We start from the raw sequence: 25,043 nt of genomic DNA, 5'->3' as shown, positions 1-25,043 counted from the left end.
TGAATAAAAGCACTTCTGATGTTTCCTTGAAATTATGTTTTCTTTTATTACAAAATCTACCATTATTACCAGATACACCTAGTATCTATATACTAGAGGCCTGGTGCCCAAATTCAAGCATGGGTGGGGTCCAGCCAGCCCACCCCAACCAGGGCCCATCAGGCTGGGCAGGCCATGGGGAGGAGTCATCAGCAGTTGGTTGGCTGGCCAGTCCCACCCCAATCGGGATGGGGGAGCCAATCAGGGGAGGGGCTGAGGGTGGTTGGCGGGCCAACCCCACCCCCTGGCTGAACTCCCAGTCAAGGGGATAATTTGCACATTAGCCTTTTATTATATAGGGCATAAAAGGCTAACATGCGAAGTGTCCCCTCAGGAGTTCAACCAGAAGTTCAATCACTCTCTAGGATATGTGCTGACCACCAGGAGGCAGCATGGAACATGGCGGATGACCAGCAGCAGCGATGGAGGGGACACTGAGGGAGTGAGGGAAGGAGGAGGTGCGGAGGCCGGGGCTGCAGGTGGCAAGGGAAGTGGGGGGAACTGCACGGTAGTGGCTGTAGGTGGTGAGGGAAGGAGGGGGCAGAAAGGCAGGGAACCTGATTGGCTCTGATCGCTGACCAGGCCTAAGGACCCTACCTGTGCTGGAATTTTGTGCACTCGGCCTCTAGTATATATAGAGATTTGATCCTTGTTCTTGGCACAGAGTTCCTAAAACTCTTGGAATTTTCTAAGTGATAACAACAATAAAGGTGTCTTTTGTGGTTCATAACAAGCCCCTTTCAATCACTGCAGAGTGAGTTAAGTAAGATTTTTGGAAAGCCCCTATGGATGAAGGCTGGTTGTTAGAGGGACCAAGTAATTAAAGGGATAGAACTTTGAGTCTTTCCCAACCCAAGCTGTCAACAGCAAAAGATCAATACTATCTCCATAATAAAGCCTCCATAAAAACTCAAAAGGGATTAGGTTCTGAGAGCTTTCAGGTTGCTGAACACCTGGAAATTTGGGGCAAGTGGAACACCTGGGCAGAGAGCATAGAAGCTTTGTGCCCCTTACACACACTTGGTCCTACGCATCTCTTCCATCTGCTGTTCCTGAGTTATATATCCTTTTATATTAACCTGAATCTAGTAAGTATAATGTTTTCTGAGTTCTGTAAGCTGCTCTAGCAGATCTGTCAAACCTGAGGACGGAATCATGGGAAAACCCGACCTATAAGCTGGTTGCTCAGAAGCACAGGTGACAACCTAGACCAGTGGTCGTCGACCAGTGGTCCGTGGATCACTGGTGGTCCGAGAGGTCTGAAAGGTTGGTGAACACTGACCTAGACCTACTATTTGTGTGCAGAGCATGAGAGTCAATCTTGTGGGACTCAACCCTTACCCTGTGGGATCTGACCCTATCTCCAGGGAGGTAGTGTCACAACTGAGTTGTTATAGGACACACATTTTGGTGTGTGAGAAGCAACCCACACACACATACTTGGTAATCAGAAATATTCCATGAGATTCAGAGGAGGAATGATTTTCTTTGGAAGGATACAGCAGGGAGAATGAAAGTGATCAAAACAGTGTGGCTGTGACCCAAGGAGGTTGCCAAGACAGACTCGTGAGCAAGGCAGGTGATTTGCAGGACGGTTGTTGAGGGGGTGCAAGAGGCCCCAGAGTATGTGTGGCTCAGAAGTCTGGCTGCTTTCACAGCCACTGACAGCTGCAGGACCACGTGCTGAGAGAGAGACAGGACTGGAAGAGAGCTGCGGCGGCCAGGAGATGAGGCAGACTGGAAGAGGGGCAGCACTAGGGGCCACAGACAGTCTGCTCCTTGCTCACCACAGGGCCAACCTCTTTGTTGGCTCCCTGGACAGGACCCTTGGATCCAGGCAGCAGAATCTCAGGGAGCCTGAGACAGGGAGTTTCCTGGTTCTGGCTTCAAGGAAATGCCCTGCTCCTTACCCATTCCTTACCCCATGCACAGCACCCAGGAATGCTCAAAAGAGCTGGTGGCCTCAGGAAAAGGCAGATACAAAAACACTTGTCTCAGGGGTACTTACCAGTGGTCCTGCGGGACAGGAGGAGCCTCCTCCATTCACCTCTGAGTCATGGTTTTTATTTTTTATTTTTTAAAATATGTTTTTATTTATTTCAGAGAGGAAGAGAGAGGGAGAGATAGGAACATCAATGATGAGAGAAAATCACTGATTGGCTGCCTCCTGCACGTCCTACACAGGGGATCGAGCACGCAATCCACGCAAGTGCCCTGACCAGGAATCGAAGCATGACCTCCAGGTTCATAGGTCAATGCTCAACCACTGAGCCATGCCGGTCGGGCTGAGTCATGGTTTTCAATACAACTGATTTGCTGTGGTCTCTGGCCTGCTTACACTCTTTCATGGTTTCCCAGAACCTTCTGGAATAAGTTCTTAGAGGGCCCACGAGCCCCTGCCAATGTCTACAGTCTTGTCACACCTCTCCATTATCCCAGCCATGCCATGCTGACCTTTGCCATCCCCCAGACCATGGGCAGAAAGGACTTTTCTCTGCCTTCATGGCTCCTGGGACCCAGAGCACCCTTCCTCTCTCCCCCAGTATCCCTGTCACCTTCTCTTAGAGGTCTTCCAGAACTTCCTAGACAAGCACCAATTATAGGGTGACTCCATATTTAACACCCTCCTTGCATAGACCCAAGACTCTGCATGTGAAAGGCACTGCATAGAGTCCCAGGGCATGCAGCCAGGGAGGCGGGGCCCCTTCACTAAGTGCAGGAAGTAGCTGGTATAGAAGACCAGGCACCCAGCTCCTCCTGACCATGTACATAGTCTAGGGCAGGGGTTGGCGAACTGAGGCTCTCGAGCCACATGCGGCTCTTTGGCCCCTTGAGTGTGGCTCTTCCACAAAATACCACAGCCTGGGAGAGTTTAATTTGAAGAAGTGGCATTAGAAGAAGTTTAAGTTTAAAAAATTTGGCTCTCAAAAGAAATTTCAATAGTTGTACTGTTGATATTTGGCTCTGTTGACTAATGAGTTTGCCAACCACTGACCTAAGGAAAGTCACTTCTCTGCTCAAAAAACACTGGATATTGGCCCTGCACAGTAACTTTCTGTTCCTACTGTCCTCCTTGCCTTCCCCCTTGCTTCTGGAGAGTAATGGAGCAAGCAGAGGGGCTTCAAGCCCTTCAGGCTGGACAGACCTGGATCAGAGGGACGCAGTGGAACAAGAACAAATACCTGGAGTTAAACTCTCCTTCAAGAGAACCTTCCATCCTCATGCAAAATGAGGGAATTTCTGCCCCCACCAGTGTGGCTCAGTTGGTTGGGCACTGTCCAGTGCACCAATAATTTTGCCAGTGTGATGACTGGTCAGGACACATGCCCAGGTTGCAGGCTCGATCTGTGGTAGGAGGTGTGCAGAAGGCAGTTGATCGATGTTTCGCTCTCACTTCAATGTTTCTCCCTCTCAAAATGTAAAAATCAATTTAAAAAAATAAAAATCAATTTTAAATAAATAAATAAATAGAATGAGGGAAGTTCTTTCCCTCGTGGAGAACAAGGAGGTAGAAGGGAAGACAAGAAAGCAGCCACCAGCTCTGATGAAAAATAACAAAAAGGCCAAATTTCAAGTCCTTGTCTCTCTAGTAGGAAAACTGTTACAGCCACCAAATGAGGAATAATTAAAGCTATTTATCTTGGCAGACTTGAGGGTTGGGGGGAATAGAGACACTTGTCCAAATGTGAGGTCTTTTATTAAATCGACTTCTATTGCCAAATAAAATATGGACTGTTCACCTTCTAGAGGAAAAACATTCTAAGTAAAGGGGGAATTAGGTGCAAACACGAGGCATGAAAGTTCAAGATGTGCTCTTCCCAGCCCCCCACCCAGCAGTTTCCCTCTGTTCAGGGCCCATGGGCAGCTCCTGCCCATAGCAATCATGTGCCAAGTGCAGGCATCAGGGACTCCAACTGTGAACAGGATGCCAGACCCTGCCTTTCCACACTCAAATATTAATGGAATGTTGATGGCACATGGTATACCAGTAAGAAGATAGAATATGAGGGGCTGGAAGGAACTCAGGGGTCTGATCACATAGATGTGGGGGTAGAATCAAGATTACAGACTGCCTCGGGGAGGTGACGACAATCACACCAAGTCAGGAACCACACTGATGTAGGGTTCGAATCCTCGAAGAACATCCCATCTACCAGAAGCACAAGCCCCACTGCCCTGAAGGCAGCGACAAGTTTCCAAACTGTGGGCACTGAAAACTTCCCTCTGTCCCTGTGTGGTGAGGCACCACATGGCCAGGAGAGAGAAGAAGTCATTCTCTGACCATCCAGTAAGGAAGGCCAAGGACAGCAGTGGTTAAGATGATGGACATCAAGGCAGACCACGGTTTAGGGCTGAACTTGTGTTCTCCAGCTGTGTGATCCAGGGCTTCAATCTCCTCATCTGTCAAACAATGACCATAAGACAGCCCTTAGAATGAGATGGCAATCCATGTGGAGGGCCTGGTAGCCAATCCCACCACCTGCCTTCCCATTGTTGAAATTTAGGGACTTTAAGCACAGTGGAGACAGGAGGAGAGATTTATGCACGCATTCCTGTATGGGCCTGAAAACTATTGCAGGAAGGCTACACCAGAAGACTAGTATGGGGACAGGCCAGGATCCGGAGGGAGGAAAAGAGGGACTTTTCATGTTATCCCCTAAGGGGTTGGGATTTTTACCACAGACACAAAAGATAACCAGACAAAGGCAATCAATACATCTCCTGGGCCCTCCTCCCAGTGAGCAGGTCTGACTAGGTGCACCGCCCCCCTAAGCCTGCTGGATGAGGAAGGGGGGTGGGAACAGGCTGCAGATGGTGAGAGCTCAGGCCCTATGGCCTAAGTCCTACTAGAGCTAGAGGATGGAGCACACCAGTATCTCAGCCTGCAGTCACTGGCTCCCCCAGAGCAGGCCTGCACCCACACCACCCCCTCTTAGTGGGTGTGATGGAGGAGGGGCAGTGGCAGGCCAGGTCAGGGTGCCCAGAGCCACTGGAGACTCAGGTTTCTTTAGGCCTGGGCAGCAGGGCTGCATTCCAGACAGCTGTCACCTGGGAAAGCCCTTCTCCCCCAGCAGGGGAAGCCGCATGGCAAGGTAGTTGTCAGAACTCTGATTCTGGAGTCAGCCCTGTGTTTGAATACTGGCTCTGCCACCTGCAAGCAAAGGGACCCTCACCAAATCCTCAGCTTTCATTTCTAGAAAAATAATATTTCATTGTTCAGTGTTGTCATAGCACTAACAAACCCTTGCCCAGCTCAAGATCCAGGGGCACACAGCAAGTGTTGTTGGTCCCCATGTCCCTAAGGCCAGAGGTAAACAGTAGAGAGAAGGAGATCCAGAGGGAATTCTGGACACAAAGCCATGCTAGGCCCAGACCAGACTAGGTGTGCTCCTCAGGGACAACTGGCCTCAGCTGAGAGGCACCACTTCACACCGTGCTTGGGCACATCTTCATTTAGTTTGGGTTTTTAGGCCACGTCAAAATGGGCCCTGGTGAAGGGTAACTAACCCTCCCCCAAATTGGGGGAACATGAGGTTACCTCCCTGGGAGGAGACAAGATGGGAAGGTTCTTCATTCTATCTGCATTTTCTTCCTTTCTTCCTTTCTTTCTTTCTTCTTTTTAAATTTATTGATTTTTTACAGATAGGAAGGGAGAGGGCTAGAGAGTTAGAAACATTGATGAGAGAGAAACATCGATCAGCTGCCTCCTGCACACCCCTTACTGGGGATATGCCCGCAACCAAGGTACATGCCCCTGACTGGAATCTAACCCGGGATCCTTCAGTCTGCAGGCCAACGCTCTATCCACTGAGCCAAACCGGTCATTTTATTTAAGGTAAGGGTGGAAGCACATAATGTTTACCATGTTATCCTTCATTCCTTTCAAAATATTTCACAGTAACTCAACACAGCCACCTTTGCTGGCACAACGCTGAGTCCAGTGTTGGCAATTTACAGGCAGCTGGAAAAGTCAAACAGTTAAATCTACTCCAAGAGCGGCTGTGAGAATACAGATTTCCCACGAAGGCTAATCACTTCCAAAGTCATCAGTGAGTGACAGGGTCACAGGACTGTGGAGCAGTGCATGAACAGAGCTGAGGATGGAACAGTCTCCTGGTCAGACAGGCAGCTATCTGGGGGGCAGTAACTCCCCCCTCAATTTCCTGCTGGCATCTGGGTTAGGTAATGCCCCTGCAGCCCAGTACTCCTCAGGCCACAGGCTTCTCTGCTGTATTTGCGAGACCGCTGGAGCTGCCCGTGGGGGGTGACACCCTGAGAAATGCCGGGCAGGGCAGTCCCTCGGGACCCCAGGGCTGACCACGGGCTTGAGAAGGGCCCCTGCACTAGAGACATCCAAACCTCTTAAATCAGTGATGGCTGGGAGAGGTCAGAACTCCAAGGGGACACTCAGCAGGAGCTCCTCTCCTGGGGAGGCCAGCTCTACTTTCAGGGGTTGAAGGCTTTGGGCTCGGCAGGCCTGGTCTGAACAGGCCCCAAGAGGAGTCTAATTGCTAGATGTGCAGAAGGGCAACCCCAAGCAAAGGAGTACCAGACAAAGAAAAGGCCTGGCTTTTCTGAAAAGAATCCTAGGGCACCGATTGGGCAGGAGCTATTACATGCAAATATCTCCCCATCCATGCTAATCAGCCCCAGACAGGCTTTGTGAGCTACAAAAGGGACAGCAGATGTGCGCCAGTTCCTAGGCAGGGCCCTGAAAGCACAGGGGCTTAGCAGATAATTATGAAGGAAAGGGAGGGGGGTGAGCAAGGAACCAAACTGGCAACCCCAGCCCCTCTTGCCTCCTTCACTTGCCTCTTTTCTTCAACCATGACTTTGAAACTGTGACTTATGCAATACCAGGCACACACCTAGTACCAGACAGTGCATCAGTTAGTGCTCCCAACCACCTTCCAGGGCACATTTAGCTCATCTTTAAGTGAGGAAACTGAGACACAGAGAGATGACATGCTGGGGTCAGCTCAGCCTGGGGATCAGTAGATTGTGAGAGATAGCCAAACCATATCCCTAGGAGATTTGGGCTCAGGAAGCTATACAGGGCCAGGCTCAGGGTACTACTGGGAAGGACATGTGCTCTGGGCCCAGGCCTGGCTAGTTGACCATGGCGGGCAGGGGCCATCCCCCTGAACCATGACTAAAGGGAGGCAGTAGAGTCTTTCTCCTATGTCTGTGAGGGATCAGCGAGGGACCCCACCATCTGTAACACACAGCAGGAACTGAGCAGGCAGTGCTCTCTAAGGACCAAGGCAAACAAGCCCTTAGCAGAGGAGACCCTTAGGGAAGCCTGGAAAGCCAGGTTTACATGAGGTGTGTCACGATCCCTGGTGCTGTGCAGGGAGACTGGCCCTCTGGGGCGTTGGTACTGGCTGCTGTCTAGGACCGTGCAGGAAGTGGAGCCAGTGACAGGTCTGAGGATCATGAATGTGGCTCCTAGGAAAGAGGGCTGTCCTTGGCCAGCTAAGGGGCCTCAACATGCAGGCCAGTGTGGCTCTGGAGAGGCTAGTGGACGGGCAGGGACTACATGTTGGAGGAAACTGCAGCCCAGGGCTGACTGTCTGGAGTCCCTCACCAAGACCCATTTTGAAAGAAAGGTTTGAGCCGGGACCGGTTTGGCTCAATGGATAGAGCGTCGGCTTGGGGACTGAAGGGCCCCGGGGTTCGATTCCGGTCAAGGGCATGTACCTTGGTTGCGGGCATATCCTCAGCAGGGGGTGTGCAAGAAGCAGCTGATCGATGACTCTCTCTCATTGATGTTTCTAACTCTCTATCTCTCTCCGTTTCTCTCTGTACAAAAATCAATAAAATATATTTTTAAAAATGCAAAAAAAAAAAAAAAAGAAAGAAAGAAAGGTTTGACATTGCCCCAGAGGTGAATTAGGATGTCCTGGGGCTACATTGCTGGTGGAAAGGCCTCTGTCAGGCCCCTGGGGCTCCAGAGGTCCAACTGGCCCCACTGCACAGGATGTTTGCATTAGGAGGGCCACCACCCACCGCCCGCTTCACCAGATGTAACTCCATATGTGTTGCAGGCTGACACCATAAGAGATTCAGCAACTAGCCAGGAATGTCCCTGGCTAGTGCTGAGCAGTAGGTAGAACATCGGTCTGTACAAGAGTCTAGTCTCAGGGCACATACATGGGTTGCAGATTTACTCCCCATCCCCGTTCAGGTTGTGTACAGGAGGCAACCAATAGTCAACCATTCGCTATGTCTCTCTCACATCAATGTTTCTCTCCCTTCCCCTCTGAAAAGCAATGGGAAAAATAACCTCGGGTGGGAATTAACAAAACAAACAAACAAAACAAAAAAACCTAGGCAGGAATGAGGAAAAATTGGCTTTGAACTCCAGAAGAGTTCAAGGTGCCACTGCCCTAACAAAAGACAATGACAAGAAGAAGCAGGTGGTGTCTCCTCCATGCCAGGTGCTAGTTGAATCTCCTGGTACAGTCTGGATTCCTCATCAGCGCCCAAGAAGCAGCAGGGCTGATGGAGGTCACGGAGTCCACCTGGGTTGGCATCCAGACTCTACCATCCACCACACAGTGCCTCAGCTTCCTGTTTACAAAACAGGGATAAGAGCTGTGGCTATTGTGGCTCCCCAGGGGGGGCATGCCTGGTGTCGGGAAGAGAATGAGCTGGTCTCACCCAACTCACGCCTCTGCCAAGCACCCTTGTGCCAACAGCGCACACCAGACAGCATCCTTTGGTTGTTCCATGGTTAGACAAGTCAATGAACATAAAGTGCCTAGCTTACATGAGGTGTTTACTGAGTCCAAGCTGGCACATGCTTGGACTCAGTAAACATTAGCCATGATAGAGCCTGGAAGTGTCCATAAGCAGGGCCAGGGGGTGGGGCATGAAGGCAGTCAGAGCCAGGCTCTGCAGAGGGGCCCCCAGGGCACACAAGAGAAGTCTGGAAACTCTAGGCTGCCTTTGCCTTAACTCCAGCTCAAGGAAGAACATGGCAAGTTCTTTGGAAGGTGCCTCTTGTGTCTGCAAGAAGCCCCCCAATCCATCTTTGATTATTGATTCCCAGGCCCCCTGCAGGGGGTCACAATAGTATCCCTTTTTCATGAAGAAGCTGAACTGCCAGGGTCCTTTCCTTGCTCAGAATCCCATCGTCCTGGTTGTCAGGCAGGTTTCTATCCATAAAACCATCCTCCTCTGACATGTGTAACAATTACAGCAAAAAACAAACCCGGCCACAAGAACACAATTAGTGGGGAGCAAATCCACCAACAATCTAAAAGAAAAACAGCCCAGATCCACTTTTGCCAAAGTTGTGGGTGATGAATTGCTTGAGAGACAAACAAAAAACAGGGAATAAAAGGAGGTTCTCTCCACCCTGGTAAGGAGTGGGAGTGGGGAGGAGACAGAGCCCCTCTCCCTTCAACCAGTCTGGACTAGTTTTCAAGTGTTCTGCCTGGCAGCAGGGGATAGACCCACCTGACCAAACAAAAACTACCCAGAGGCTGAGGGATAAATTCTAGGTCTGGTTTTGAGGGGCAGTTATGTGGGTGTACACAATTGTTGAATGCCCTGAACACCTAATGCCTGGGCATCTGTGTGTTGATTAAACAATTTTTAAATAAGTAATCAACAGAATAACCACTAGATGAGACCCACAAGGGCCATGGAGTCTCCATATCCAACTCCTGCAGGCCTGGATGGAACCTGGTCTCAATTTCCTTCATATAACTTTTTTTCAGGGAACAAAGGGCGTGGGGATGGGGGAAGTCAGGGACTCCAGACTCCTAACCAGAAAGTCAGATCTGGGCAGCAAAGCAAGAGTCAGGGCAGGTGCCATGGTTTTCCTGGGCAGATGTGAAGAGGCCTGAATCCTGAAGCTTCCCAAACAAGTCTTCAAAGTGAGACAATGGGAGGTGATCACACAAAGGAAGGAGCTCTCTCCTGAGTCAACCCTAACAGGGGCCTCAGATAGGATCTCCAAGGCCACCTCTGTCCCACCCAGCTCTGTCAGAGGTTTCATGATCACCCCCACACCTGTGACACATCATCACTTCCCCCCACAGAGCAGGCTGAAGAGATATATCTATATCTATATCTATATCTATATCTATATCTATATCTATATCTATATATCTATATCTATATCTATATCTATATCTATCTATAAAACCGTAATATGAAACAGACCTAAGGACAAAACAACCAATCGCTATGATGTGCACTGACCACCGGGGGGTGTGCGGAGAACATGGCGGGTGTTGGCAGCAGTGGAATGGTGGAGCAGGTGAGCGTGGGCACCAGACCAAAGGGGGGCACCAGTTGCTGTCATTGGGGTGAGCCTCTGGTGGTTTCTGAAAATTCTTTGCTCCCATGCTTCAGTCCTGCTCGCACCCACTGCTGGTGCCAGAGCTGCTACTTGCACTGCTGCCTGCACTCGACACTAGCCCTGATAGCTTGGTGCTGTCAGGTCAGCAGGTGCAAGAGGTGGCTGCCAGCCCCGATCGCCCCTAAGGGCTTCTCCACCTCCCCCTGCTCCTGAGGGGCAATTGGAGCAGCAGCCACCACTTGGGCACCAGCCCAGCTCCAATCGCTCCGCACCAACAGGAGGTGCAAGCGGAGCCCATGCAGTCATCGCATGGGACCGGTGGTGGCAGGAGCGGGGGCAGACAGGGGAACGGAGCCACAGCAGGAGGGGCTGGGCCGGGGTGCAGAGGATGGGCAAGACCTGCCCCGGTGCCCACCGCAGTCTCACGGCCCACAGTTCCTTTCAAGGTGCACATATTCGTGCACTGGGCTCCTAGTATATATAATATATATACTAGGAGTGGGCCTAAGCCGCAGTCTGACCTCTCTCTGAGGGAAATGATAAGTGAGCAGATTGGGGAACTTGGCAAATCAGAGGACAGCCACAGCCAGCAAGCAGCTGGCCCCACCCTCCATTGCCCCGCCACCGTCCCCTCCCTCTGCTCACTGGCACCCGCCTTGGCTGGCCCACCTCCCACCAACCAGTAGCTCAGCCGTTAGGTCTATTTACATATTACCCTTTTATTATATAGGGTTATACTGTTATTCATCTGCTATGTGCTGAGTTGACACCAACCTTTGAAACTACCGATTTCCAGAAAGGAAACTGCAGTGATGACAAGGGTCACAAGATCACATCAAGGTTAGGTTCCCTATGCTAATCACAACTTTCAGCAGCTTCTGACCCAGAGAAGGCTGCTGCAGTCCAGGAGGGGAAGGAAGAATATTCCACCCAGGAAATGCAAAGCAGGGGCAAGACAGGGCCCAGGAGAGCAGCAGCAAGACTGATCCAGACACTGCACACCCCAGCTGCCCTCAGAGCAGGCTGATACCCCAGCAGAGCTACTGCCCCCCGTCCCTGGATTCTCTCCTTCCCACCTCAATTCTCTCTAGCCTGTGGCCTCTAACCCCCACAAATAGCTCCGTAGTACCATTCTCTTCACACTGGGCCCTTGACCACTTTCTCTACAGTGGGAGCTGGGGTTCCTCCTCTGCCTTCTCTCTGCTTCCCAAGACTAGGAGTATGCTGGAGTGGGGATGTCTGACTGTGCAGCAGGGCTGTGTCTGCAGCCCAGGCACAGACACCACCCTCGCACGGCCACCTACCACCAGCTCAACCCCTCAGTGAGACCTCCCTTCCAATAAGGAAGCTGAGATTTGGGAGGCTGAGCCTCACTCAGGATCGCCCTACTTGGAAAGGGCAGCGAACAGAACTGGGCTAACCTAGACATAGCCACAGAGGTCACTTCTCTCCCCAACCCGTTTGAAATAAACATGCCCCTTTGCTGGGGCCCACCCTTCTCCATGAATACCCTGCTCCAACCACACTGGCTGCTGGCTGCTCTTAGCCATGCAGGACCCACAAGCTCACTCTTATTTGTTTTAAATTTTTTTTAAATTGATTTCAAAGACGAAGGGAGAGAGAAAGAAACTTCGATGATGAGAGAGAATCATTGATTGGCTGCCTCCAGCAAGCCCCCCACTGGGGATCAAGCCCACAACCCGGGCATGTGCCTTTGACTGGAATTGAACCTGGGACCTTCAGTCTGCAGGCCGACGCTCTATCCACTGAGCCAAACCAGCTAGGTCCACAAGCTCAATCTTAGAGGTCTTCCCACTACAGGGGAACAGGCATGATTTTTTTCCCTTTGCAATCGTTGAGCTGCTGAGAATTTACTGATGCATCTTCATGAATTTCTTTTCTCAAAGAAACATAGATTAATACTTTGAGATAAAAACAGCCAAGAGACATCAGTAGACATTTAGGTAAAAGGAAGCAGGCACTATTTTACTTCTGTTAGCTCACAACTCACAACAACCCTTCAAGGTGGATGCTATCAAGATCCATTTTACAGCAGAGGAAACTGAGGTACAGAGAGGGCAGCATGGGTAAGATGGTCGAGTGTGGGTCAAGACTTAGCCCAGCCTCCACCTGCCTTAAGGCTTCAATGTTCCAGCCTGAGCAGGTCCCCCTAGCTCTCCACCCCATCCTTGACCAACCCCCCACCCCGTCCTCCAATGTTGTTGAGCTTCAGCTCCAGTTATTTTCTCCCAGGAACAGCCCATTAGGAGCACTAGCACACTGGAGGTGATTGCTGACTTAGTGCCTGTCACACAACACCCCAGACCCAGGGCCATGTGCTTAATTGTAGGTGTCACTGTATCCCCAGCATGCTCAGTAAAAATTGGCTGTTTAAAGTTAGATGAATGGTGCCCTAACCAGTTTGGCTCAGTGGATAGAGCATCGGCCTGCGGACTCAAGGGTCCCAAGTTCGATTCCGATCAAGGGCATGTACCTTGGCTGCAGGCACATCCAGTGGGGGGTGTGCAGGAGGCAGCTGATCAATGTTTCTCTCATCAATGTTTCTAACTCTCTATCCCTCTGCCTTCCTCTCTGTAAAAAATCAATAAAATATATATTTTTAAAATAAATAAATAATAAAATAAAGTTAGATGAATGGTAACTACTGCAATAAAAAGACAGTAAGTCTACTCTCCATACACGTTTCTGGTTGAAGGAGTCTCCCAATTTTCAAAAAACTGTGGGTGGGCCCTGCCATCCTGGGTGAGGTTCAACATTCCCACTTTTCCTTCAGCCCCACCGCCCAAACTGGCCAACTAGCTGGGTCCCCTCCCCCACCCCAGCCCTCCAAGGGAGCTGTCCTCCAGGTCAGAAATCTGGTGACCTCCCCAAGGCTCTAACTAACCCTGGGCAGCAGCCAATACTGCTAAACTCTCCATCCTGCCTGTTCAAAGCTGCTCCCCACGCCCCCAGACCCAACGGACACAGGGCGTCCTGCCCCCCACCTCTCCCATTGACTACCACCATCGCTTACAAGCCAGGAGCATCCACTTCACCCCCACTCGGGTACTGTCCTCCAGTTGATGTCAGCCTTTCTCTAATCACAGGTCCCTCTGAGGGAGATAATAATGAGGGGAGACCCTCCCCCTGACCAAATGCACCTAAAACCAATAGTAACACCAAGGCCATGGTTTATCAGATGCACACAAAATGAAGCATTTTACACATGTTCCCTCCAGAGAGATGCCACTGTCACACCTTTTCTACAATCAGAGAGGCTCATCTGAGTCACAGCCACTGAACTGACTCTTGTCCTTGTACCCTTATGCAAAAATTTCAGGGAATCATGGGACCACACAAGCCATCCACAGACGTCAGGTTAAGAGCCCTAGCTCTGAGTGGCCTCCACTCTCCACCTGGTATGACCCTCCCTCCCGCCCTCTCTGGGATAGGGATCCTGACAGATGTCCTGACAAACTTCAACCCAGCACCTCCCTGGGCAGCAGGCAGACGCCAGACACAGAGCAGACTCCCAGGGAAAGAAAACACACTAGCACCAACAAGGGTACCTGGTCCTCCCCCATTCTGCTAAATCTGACCTGGTCCAAAGTCTGGCACCTGAGAATCAACATGAATTCTTGCCACATTCCTCCTGTTAAAAGGCCCTGCATGACTACCACGTCCAGACCCCTAAATGTAATGCATGCTTGCTTGCTTGCCGGGTAAGGCACACTGCAGCCCCCTTGTCTCCTGTGATCTCACATACAGACCCAACAACCCCAAAGAGGGTACGATGCTGGGCCCTCAGACCCTTGCCTGAAACACGTACGCCCACGTAGGCAGACTTCGGAGATATTGCAGGTTTGGTTCCAGACCACCGTAATAAAGTGAGTATCACAATAAAGCAAGTCCTAATCTTTTTTCTGGTGGAAGGTCTTGCCTTCAATTTGTAAAAAAAACAAAACAAAAAAAAACACACACACACAAAAAAAAACACACAAAAAAAACACACAAAAAACAAACAAACGCAGGACCTGTAAAACACAATAAAGCAACGTGCAATAAAATGAGGTACACCTGTACAAACTCTTCAGTTTTATAAAGGTAGCAGGTACAGATAATGTAGATTGTCCCAAGCAGTGTAACCAGGCATATTTTACCGGGAAACCTAGGATTAGTCACACTAAATTGGATATGTGGAGATAATAAAGAACCCAGGTGGCAGAGTTCAGGTCTGATGAAATTTTGCTGTCAAATGAATGGCAGGTTAGGTTTCCAGAAGTTCTGGATTTCCAAATTGCCAGGGAAGGCTGTGGACTAAACAGGTTGCAGGTGGAGGTGGGGAAGGGGGGAGGCTGAGGAATGGGCAGTGGGAGGGGCCTGGGACTAAAAGCCAGGCCAGGTTAGGACTGGGTGTAACAGCCCTTACCTGCACAGGGACTCAACTCAGCCACCTAAAGGAAGGGTCTGGGGGCCAAAGGAGATTGCAGGCTAAGTAAGGGAAAGAGATGTTATCTCACACCAGATGGAGACCTGGGTTCAGACAAATGTTTCTCTATTTTAAGAAACAAACCACTGCAAGTGAAAGGACAGATGACTACTGGCGCCAGGCCTGTGTTAGAGTGGCAGCGGGCAGAAAGATGTCTCTGGCTAACGGATGGCATAGCCCCTTCTGAAGGTGGCACTGTTCTCTACCTGGTCTCAGGGCATGTAGGCCTGGGATTGCCAGGCTTTCTGATTTTTTAGAAGTACTAACTCAGATTTTGATGTGAAATCACCCAATTTTAAAAATATTGGATATCTCCCTTTATTTTAACCTTGTGGCCAAGCAAACCCTTCAGGCAGGTCACTCACAACCCCTGACCAAGGGTCATGACCTTTGCTATCTTGTCCCCAGTGCCCAGAACAGAATTCAAATTCGCCTTTTGTTCATTATCACAACTCCTAAACCTTTGAATGCTTCTGGGATGGGCTAAGGTGAAATTATTCAGTTACATTCCTGTTACATTCTCTGGTCTGGAAGTTTCCACAGGTTTCTCTCTTCCTACTCCATCTACACCATAACCTGTTACAGAGTAATCTTCAGAAATACCATTTGTGTCATGTTAATCCTCTGGGAAAATGGTGGACAGCTCCTGACCACATACAGGAAAAGAACATCACTTGTAAAACATGATTTGGACCCAACTTTGTTACCTCTCCTTTAGCTCCCACTTTCTCAGAGACCCCTTTGCTCCACGACAGGCTGCTGTCCCCACCCCCCATCCACTTGAGCACCTCTCCATGTCCTTCCCAGCAATCTGGCTATATCCACATCCTACATTCGCACCGTGGCCAAGGCGTCTGTCTCTCAGTGTCTGTTTTCCCTTTCCCCTACAGAAAAAGAAACCCTGAAATTAGCAAAGCGCATGATTATTTGTACTAAAGACTACATTTCCCAGCCTCCCTTGAGCTAATGGTGGCCATGTGACTATATTCTAGCCAATGAGATGAAAGCAGAAACCCCCTCAACCAGCTTTTGGGAACCTCCCTTAACAGACACCTGGATGGACCCTTGGCATCCTTTGTGTCTTCTTTGTCCTGCTGCTTGGAAACCATGTTGTAATGGCTGAACTTCAGCCACCAAGTTGATCACAATGACAAGACCTCACTCCAGAAAGGACCTGGGCCTGAAGAGTTCCTCAAGTAGAGGCTTCACACCAGCCCTGGTCTGCCAATCTCCAGACTTTAGCATAAAAAGCCACCGATTTGGCTCAGTGGATAGAGCATCAGCCTATTAACTGAGGGGTCCAGGGTTCGATTCCGGTCAAGGGCATGTACCTTGGTTACGGGTGTGCAGGAGACAGCTGATCGATGTTTCTCTCTCATCGATGTTTCTAACTCTCTATCCCTCTCTCTTCCTCTCTGAAAAAAATCATAAAATATATATTTTTTAAAAGCATGAGAAATAAAATGTCATCTCATTTAAGCCACTAGTACTTTGGGTATGTGTTATGAACAGACAAAATGAATCCTGATCACCATTTTTCACTGAACCACTTGGCATTAAGACAGCAGGCCCAATAGCCCTGAACTCTAAACCCAGCTCTGCTGCCTGCCAGCCATGCCACCTGGTCAATCAAGCCTTTCCACCAACACAATGGGAATGGTATCCTTGACCGCACAAAACTGTCTTAAGGACCAATGGTAACACAAAGCAAGAGTCACACTTGTCAGGTCAACTGGCCCACACAGTCCAGAAAGTGTACTCTATCTGGCCTGGGCAATCACTACACTTCATAATCAAAACAAACACAATGAAAAACAAAGCAAAACAACAATAACAAAAGCACAATGAAAGGCTTTTCCCTTTCTTTTAAAACTATGGCAGATCTGGCGTCCATGGCTGAGGCCACGTTCCCCCAGTGCCCCGTCCTCCTTCCTGCTTCATTAATGTATCCCAGGGGTCCACAAGCTTTTACTGTCAAAAGCTAGCAAAATAAGTATTTTAGGTTTTGCATCACATGATGGTCTTGGTTGAATACTCTTCTTTGGATTGTCTTTAAAAATCCAAACTTTCAAAAATGTATAAACCTCCCTTAGCTTTGACTATATAAAAATAGGCTAGCCCTAGTTGGTTTGGCTCAGTGGGTAGAGTGTCGACTACGGACTGAAGGGTCCTGAGTTCAATTCCGGTCAATTGAGCACATGCCCGGGTGGCCTGCTCAATCCCAGTAGGGGCCAGGCAAGAGGCAGCCAATCAATGATTCTCTCTTGTCATTGATGTTTCTATATCTTTATCTCCCTCTCCCTTCTACTCTGAAATCAATAAAATAAAATAAAAAATAAAAAATAGGCTGCTGGCCCATAGGCAACAGTTTGCCCACAGGCCCTAATTTATATCATTATCCTTTCCCCAGGTACTCCCAAGATCAACAATTGGGTATGTCCACACAGGTTTATGCAGTGTTGGTACACAATAAATGCTCAATGAAGAGCAGCAGCCAACAGGAGCATGCAGGCACCAGTGAAATATGAATGCCCTTCCAGTATTACTTTCTTGATTGTCATCCCAACATGTCACTGAATATTCTAAAGGCTAAGCACGTATGATAAACTCTTCTGTGCCCTCACCCCCTCCCACAGATGTCAGGGGGGGTTACCAGGAGAATGGCTGAAGGAAATCACAAGGGTTTCAGATTCTGTGGCAGCAGGCCATTCTTCACCTGCTTGCACAGAGGGTTTTTCTCTGGGGTTTCCATATCCTGGCATGCCCCACAAACTGAAACTTAGCCCTGTGTGAGCCAGTCCTGCTATGTATTTCTTCCTAGCCAAAGGGTTGGGGACAATCCAGAGAACCAACCAAAGTAACTTGTGCTGACCAAGAAAAAAAAAGCGACACAGTCATCTCCAGAAAGTCTGCCACGGGACTGAGGAACTAAGTCTGTTCTGCTCTCTGCCCTGGCCACCCCGCGATGGTCTTCCTCAAGGAGCTGCATCCTTCCAAGGAGAGGGCAGCTTGCTCCAAGTGCTCCAGGTGCTGTGCCAAAGCTTCCTCTAGTCCAGGAAGCTGTACCTCTACCCAGGGAAATGGTCTGGATTTTGGTAGCTGCTATTTAGTCAATGCTATGGATACAGGGTGACTTCAAGTGGCAAGATGGGGTGGGGAAAAGCTACTTCAATTGGCAAAAAGGAAGGGTGACGGGGATAAGGCCTTTCGCAGTTCCCACACAGAGGGTATTGGCCTGTGTAGCTCTGTGGTTAGTGTCATCCCATGCACTGAAGGGTCACAGGTTCGATCCCGATCGGGGCATGTGGGTAACACAACCAATCCATGTTTCTCTCATATTGATGGTTTCCTCCCTCCCTCTCTCTCTCTCCTTTCCTCTCTCTGTCTCTAGAATCAAGGAAAAAACATATCCACAGGTGAGGATTAAAAAAAAAAACACAGCCGAAACCGGTTTGGCTCAGTGGTAGAGCGTCAGTCTGCGGACTGAAAGGTCCCGGGTTCGATTCCGGTGAGGGGCATGTACATTGGTTGTGGGCACATCCCCGGTAGGGGGTGTGCAAGAGGCAGCTGGTCGATATTTCTCTCATCGACGTTTCTAGCTCTCTCTCTCTCTCTCTTCCTCTCTGTAAAAAATCAATAAAATATATTAAAAAAAAAAAAAAACACAAAATAACAGGGCTGGCCTTAGCTGGTAGCTCAGTTGTTAGAGTGTTGTCCCAATACACCAAGATTGTGGGTTCAATCTCCAGTCAGGACAAATACAATAGTCAACTAATGAATGCATCGGTGGGTGGAACAAGTCGATGTTTCTCTCTTTCTCTCTTCCTCTCTCTCTCTAAAATCAAATTTAAAAAGAAAAAAAGAAAGAAAGAAAGCAATAGGGCTATATGTCCTGCTATCCTTACACAGCTCCCAGACCTGCCACCTCAGGCAGAGGTCGCAGCCTAGGAGTCCCTCTTCCATCTGCAGAAAATGCAAGATAGCTGGGCAGCCTCCAACATGAGGGGATCTCTCCCAGAAAAGCCAGTCCTTTACTGTTCTACACAAATAACATCACAGTCACTAATATCTATAGAAATAGTGACTATTTAATGCCAGACTCCCTGCCCCACCCCCCCATGGCCCACTTCACACACATCCCCGGGTTCTAAGCAGCAGCATCCCAATGCGGATGAGGAAACTGAGGCTGTGTGCAGGTGAGTATTGCTACAGCTAAAGAAACAGGCTCAGGGAAGTGAAATGGCTAGTATAAGACCATCCTAGTCAGACTCCACATTCAGAACCCTCATCTACATCCAAAGATCCCCTGGCCCAGTCCCACATGGAGGAACTGGGAAATTCATGCAGGTATCCAGGCCAACCCTGTATCAGCCCAAACACAAATTCAAATCCTAGGGGTGATCTAGAAACAGAAGCAGCTCGAAAGACTCCACCTCATGAGGGACAAGTGAGCAAAACTGGGCTCCTGATGCTTTCTCACCTGGCCAAAGAAGCATTTAAATCCCAAAGGGACCCGGGTGGGAAAATACTGAGGCCAGAGAAGGAAATTCATCCCAAGAGAATGCCTAGAAAGCATCCAGCAGCCTGGTTCCCCCAAGTCCCAACCCCACACTCCCTATCGCCCACCCAGCTGCCATATGCCTGCACATTTCCTCAGTGGCTAGACCATCTCTGACTTTTTCCAGGGGACTGTCAGTCAGCACGCCATACCCAGCAGGCCTGCTCTCAGATCCAGGAGCAGTGTGTAGGCCACACCCCATTCCTGGTACTCTGCACTCCCCAGTACCCTTCACAGCAATCCTTCCCTGTGCACCCACTCTCCAGGCCTGCTCAGGAACCAGCTGCCTCACTCAGACTAAGAGGCCGTGGCCAGCCAGTTATTGGAGGAGCTTTAGGTAGCACCTCCAAGTGTCCATTTATAAGGAAACATGCTGTGCCACAGTCCTAGCATCACCCCCATTCTACCAATGAAGAAACTGAGGCACAGACGTACAGCTATGGTAAGGCATCAGTCTAGCCCACACAGTGGACAAAAGAAAGAAAAACTATGTCCAAGCCCTAACCCCCAGAGCCCATGAAGATGACTTCACCATTTGTAAAAAGGATCTGTGCAGATGTAATTAGGGATCTTGAGATAAGAGCATCCTGGATTTAGGGTGGGTCCTCAATCCAAAGATAAGTGAAGGGAAGAGACTGGGAATATGGAAGCACAGATCAGAGTTGTGTTGCTGTATGCAAGCAATACCTGGAGCCATGGAAGCTAGAAGAGGCAAGAAAGGAGCCTCTGGAGGGAATGTGGCTGCCAACACTCTGATTTCAGACTCTGGGCTAGGAACTGTATGAAAATAATACATTCCTGTTGTTTTGAATCACCACGTTTGTTATGGCAGCTAATGCAAGCAGGTTCAGCTGACTCCAGAACCCCTGCTCTCAACTCCACACTATGTTACGTGAACATAAATGGGGGTGGAGGCCAGGGAATCTTTCAGACTCCTGAGACTGTATCATCCCAGACTAAGGATCTCAGTTAGAAAAACATGAACCTTCTCCTCTTTACAAATAATACTTCAGTTATGAGTTACCTCAAAAAGAGAAGTGCTATCTTCATAGCTCATACAATTCAAGATTACCAGCAAAAACACCAAAGTAAAAACTCTCCTGAACAAAGATGCTAATAGGGGAAACTGGGTATGAAGCATATAGGAACTTTCTTTACTATCTTTCTAATAATCCTATCAACCTCAATTTGTTTTAAAATCAAAAGAAGTTTATTTGCAAAGAAAAAAACCAACTCTCCTGGACCTAATTCCCTTGTGGATCAGCCTTGGGACCTTAGTTTGAAAAACTCTACCCTACCTCACTCTGTTCCCCAATAATACTTGCAGAACAAATCCCCTTATTTATGATCTGGGGGATCCTACTCAGCTTAGGATAGACTTGAGTTCCAATGTCCACCTGGGACACCTCTCTTCCTTCTCATCTGGTCCAAGATCGAGCTCTGCCCCAGCAAAGAGGGGTGGACACTTGGGGGAAATAGGCACAGCTCCCTGAGTTTGAGTTTTCTAAGTCAACGCACAGGGAGAAATCTGTGTGAGAACCAACTGCTCTTCACACCCTACACCCAAAGTGGCAAAAAACCCACACACGCTAAAGCCAGCAGGAGACTCCTGAGTGGCTCCCCCAGAGCATCTGTGGAAGAAACCCTGAGAGACAAAGCTGAATGAAACATAATAGCAAAATTTGAAGGAGGAATCAAGAATGGGCGAGAACAGAGAAGAAAGAGTAACAAAAGAAAAGGGATGAACTACAAAGACGAGGGGGCCTTGGCAAACCCATTTGTGATTTCCCCTTACCCCTTAAAATGTCAGTTTTGAAACTAGCTTCTGAAAAAGCACCCAGCTTCTCACGTCCCCCGAAAGGAAGACCCGAGGACCATGGCACAGGAGGAAACTGCTACCTCTTCGGCCCCGGGCATCAGGACGGGGGCCCTATCCATTCGTTCTCACCGAGCACCACCCTCTCCTCCGGCCCCGATCGACAAGTTTCCCACTGTGGGGAGGGCGAGAGGGTCCCCAATACCACGCCCTCCAGGTGGTGGACCCGGTCCCCTAAGCCGCCCCAGACTGGGCACCACTTCCCAACTGTCCTTAGCAGTCCAGGGGGGAGGGGGTCCCCGAGACGCCAGGAGCTGCCCACACACCTCTCCCCCTGCAAGGCGGCCACACCCGACCGCGGGACTCCCCACCCCGAGCCCCCTTCTCTCCCACCCAGCCCCCACACCCCCGGCGTCATCTGAATCCACCTTCCACTCCCGGCGCCCCCCCCCCACTTCCTGCCCACCCCCTCCCAATCTCAGGACCCTCACTCCCGTTTCCCGCTTCCCTGCGTCCACGGGGCGCCTCACCTCTGGCCGCCACGCACGCCCTCTTTTCTGCCTCTGCTCCTGGACACCCCTCCGCCGGGGCCCCACACAGCGCGCCCCCGCGGCTCGGCCCCCCGCACCCCACTCCAGGCCCCCGCGGCCCGGGGCCCCTCGCCCTCCGGCCGCCAAGCCCCTCACCCACCGCCGCCGCCGCCGCCGCGTCCCTCCCGCCCGGGCCCCCGCCCGGCCCGCCTCGTGCGCAGTCGCCACGCGCCGCCCGGCCGCCCGCCCGGACCCGGGACCCCGCACTCACGGCTGAAGAGGGCGATGCCCGCCGACTCCGGGCCGGCGCGCACCTCGAGGCGCAGCGCCTGATGCTCCGCGTGCCGCTGGATCTCGCCGTTCGCGTCGCCAATGGTGAGGAGGCGGGTGCCGGAGAACACCGACACCGTCGCGCAGGGCCCCACGACGCCGGCGCCCGCCGTCACCATAATGCCCGCGCCCGGCCCCGCCGTCGCCGCCGCTGCTGCCATCTTAGATCCGGCTCCAGGCCCCGCTGCTGCCGCCGCTCCCGGGCCCAGGCCGCCGCCGCCGCTCCTGCCGCCGCTGCCGCCGCCGCCGCGCAGGCCGAGGCCGAGGCCGAGCCGGGCAGCGCCGCCTGCGGGCCACGCGCCGCCTCGCTGCCACCGCCGACGGCCCGGCCCCGTGGCGCAGCGCCCCCTGCCGGCGGCCCAGGGCGCGGGGAGGGAGCACGCGGAGGACCACCCTCGCCGCGGGAAGGGGTCGGCCCCGCCCCGCCCCACTCTGCCTCGCGCGAACGGTCGCCGCTTTGTGAGGTGGTCGGTGGCCCCGGCGCGGCGGCGGCGGGACCGTGCGTCAGGGGGCGGGGGCGGGATAGGCCACGCCCCTAACAGAGCCCCGCCCCCAGCCCGCAAAGGAGGGGCCCCGCTAATGAGCAGTGCGAGTGCGGAGCCACGGGAGGGCGGGAAGGAGAGCGTCAGGGGCAGTGCCGGGTCGTGCACACTGGCCCCGGGCCCGCCCAGCGCTTTATGAGGCGGCGCCCGGGTCCGGGAAGCGGAGGGGGCGTGGCTGACGCCGGCGGCTTGGACACTCCCCCGAGGCTGGCCCCGCCCCCTCCCTGCCAGGCTGTGTGAGGCGGCGTGAGGAGGGGCAGAGTTCAGTTGCCATGGGCCCGCCTCCGTGCTGGCTCTGCTCCCTCCACGGGTCCTCCCTTTTCTTCTTTTTTTTTTTGGAGAGAGAGAGAGAGAGAGAGAGAGAGAGAGAGAGAGAGAGAGAAACATCAATGATGAGAGAGAAAAAAAAAAGGGCTTCTGTAGTGAGTGGTACACATAGAGCAGCCTTAATGCTCTACGTGCGGAATCAACATCAAGAGATTTCAGAAGCAGCCGAAACCGGTTTGGCTCAGTGGATAGAGCGTCAGCCTGAGATTGAAGGGTCCCAGGTTCCATTCCGGTCAAGGGCATGTACCTTGGTTGCGGGCACATCCCCAGTAGGGGGTGTGCAAGAGGCCTCTGATTGATGATTCTCTCTCATCGATGTTTCTAACTCTCTATCCCTCTCTCTTCCTCTCTGTGAAAAATCAATAAAATATATTTTAAGAAAGAATGAGTTGCCTATAAAGTGACTTTAAAAAAAGAGAGAGAGAGATTTCAGAAGCATAATTTGGCATGTGGGCAGCTGGTAATCGTTGGTCCTGGCACCCACAAAAAAAAAGATGAGAGAGAATCATTGATGTGCTGCCTCCTGCAAGTCCCCTATTGGGGATAGAGCCTGCAGCCCTGGCATGTGCCCTTGACTGGAATTGAACCCAGGACCCTTTAGTCCGCAGGCCAGTGCTTTCTCCACTGAGCCAAACTGGCTAGGGCTGGGCCTCACTTTTTGAGGCATGTGGCACTTGTGGCACACCCCGGGTTGTGGCCCCATTCCCTCAGTCCCCTGGTCTGCAAAAGCAGCTTTAAGTGGGAGTCACCCTCTACAAGCATGTCAAACTGGTGGCCTGCAGGCCACATGCAGCCCACAAGGAATATTTTTGTGGCCCCACCAACAAAATGGTATGCAAAAAATGTTTTCATAAAAATTTTGCAACTTAACTTTTACAATATCCTGTTACACGTCATTATTAATAACGAACCACAACGTTCGCTAATGGTGATCACTATAATCATTTTGCATTCATTTCCCTTACACGCCTTACGCGCAGGTGCACCATTTCTCTCCACTAATACTAGCAGCGAATATTTTAGCAGCCGATTGCCACGTCATTAGCCTTGTACTGACTTGTTTGGTGTGCGCAACAGGAAATGTTTCACTTTCAGAGAACAAGAAAAATAGGTTTATTTGTGTTACGCTTATTAATTTGTGCAGTTATTCAGTGTCTGGTAAGTTAAGGCTCAAGAAAAGTATTTTTGTATTAAAATATTATTTTATGTTAACGATGACTCATTTGTTTCAGCCCTTTGTATTCAGCATGTCTCTATCGAAATAAACCTACATTTCTGTGAAAATGGAAGCTTTTGCTTTTTTGTGGCCCACAGAAACTGAAAAACTTGTTCAGGCCCATGTTAGCCTTGGAGTTTGACACCCAACCTATACCCCTCTCCTGCAGCATTCAAGCGTTCCTTCTCTCTTCCCCGTCATCTCCATTCCAGTCCCACGGCGCCCCCTCCTCCGTGCTCAGAGCTTCACTGTCTCCTCCCCCACAAAAAATTCTTGGACCTCTCCCTCTGGACCCTTCCATTAGCCCCTACTTTGACTTCCCTCAGTGACGGCTGGCTGGTGAGTCTAGCTCAGTGTTTCCCAAACTTCTCTCATGATGAGAATCACCTGGTGGAGTTGTTAAAACACAGATTCCTGAATCCCAACTAAGAAGTGCTAAACTAGAATTTTTGGGAACATATAGGTAAAATTGTATACTTAACTAGTGCTCTAAGACAGATGTTATATACAGAGCACTAAGTTAGGTATGCAATTTTACCTATATGTTCTCAAAAATTCTAGTTTAGCACTTCTTAGTTGGGATTCAGGAATCTGTGGTTTAACAACTCCACCAGGTGATTCTCATCATGAGAGAAGTTTGAGAAACACTGGTCTAGCTGAACATGGCGAAGTGTGCCTTTTCACACACACACACACACACACACCACACCACATACACACACACACACATACCACATACACACACACCACACACACACACATCTTCCTTTCAAGTCCCTCCCTCACACTGTTCCAGGGCTGCTTTCAGGGGGACCCAAAGAGTTTTGTGGCCACTTATCATCTTCCCCAGCTCCCACCCTTCCCTGGACCTTGTCATGTAC

At 50.7% G+C, this 25,043-nt stretch overlaps 1 protein-coding gene across 2 annotated transcripts in view; it reads right to left on the bottom strand.

Moving 5' to 3' along the window:
• The window catches only part of CARM1 (coactivator associated arginine methyltransferase 1), a 43,532-nt gene extending 20,830 nt beyond the window's left edge, over positions 1-22,702 (bottom strand). The window contains exon 1 of one of the 2 annotated variants that reach the window (XM_084885697.1): positions 22,019-22,702. In XM_084885697.1, coding sequence (XP_084741823.1) covers positions 22,019-22,238 — 220 coding nt within the window. In that variant the 5' untranslated portion in view covers positions 22,239-22,702. The remainder of the gene's footprint in view (positions 1-22,018) is intronic. The other variant, XM_084885698.1, reaches the window with a different exon arrangement.
• Positions 22,703-25,043: the final 2,341 nt, after the last annotated feature.

The sequence above is a fragment of the Pipistrellus hanaki genome (genome assembly GCF_964339955.1).
Source record: "Pipistrellus hanaki genome assembly, chromosome: 5".
Taxonomy (NCBI): Eukaryota; Metazoa; Chordata; class Mammalia; order Chiroptera; family Vespertilionidae; genus Pipistrellus; species Pipistrellus hanaki.
Note: the sequence above shows the minus strand (reverse complement) of the source record. Positions and strands in the feature narration are given on the sequence as shown.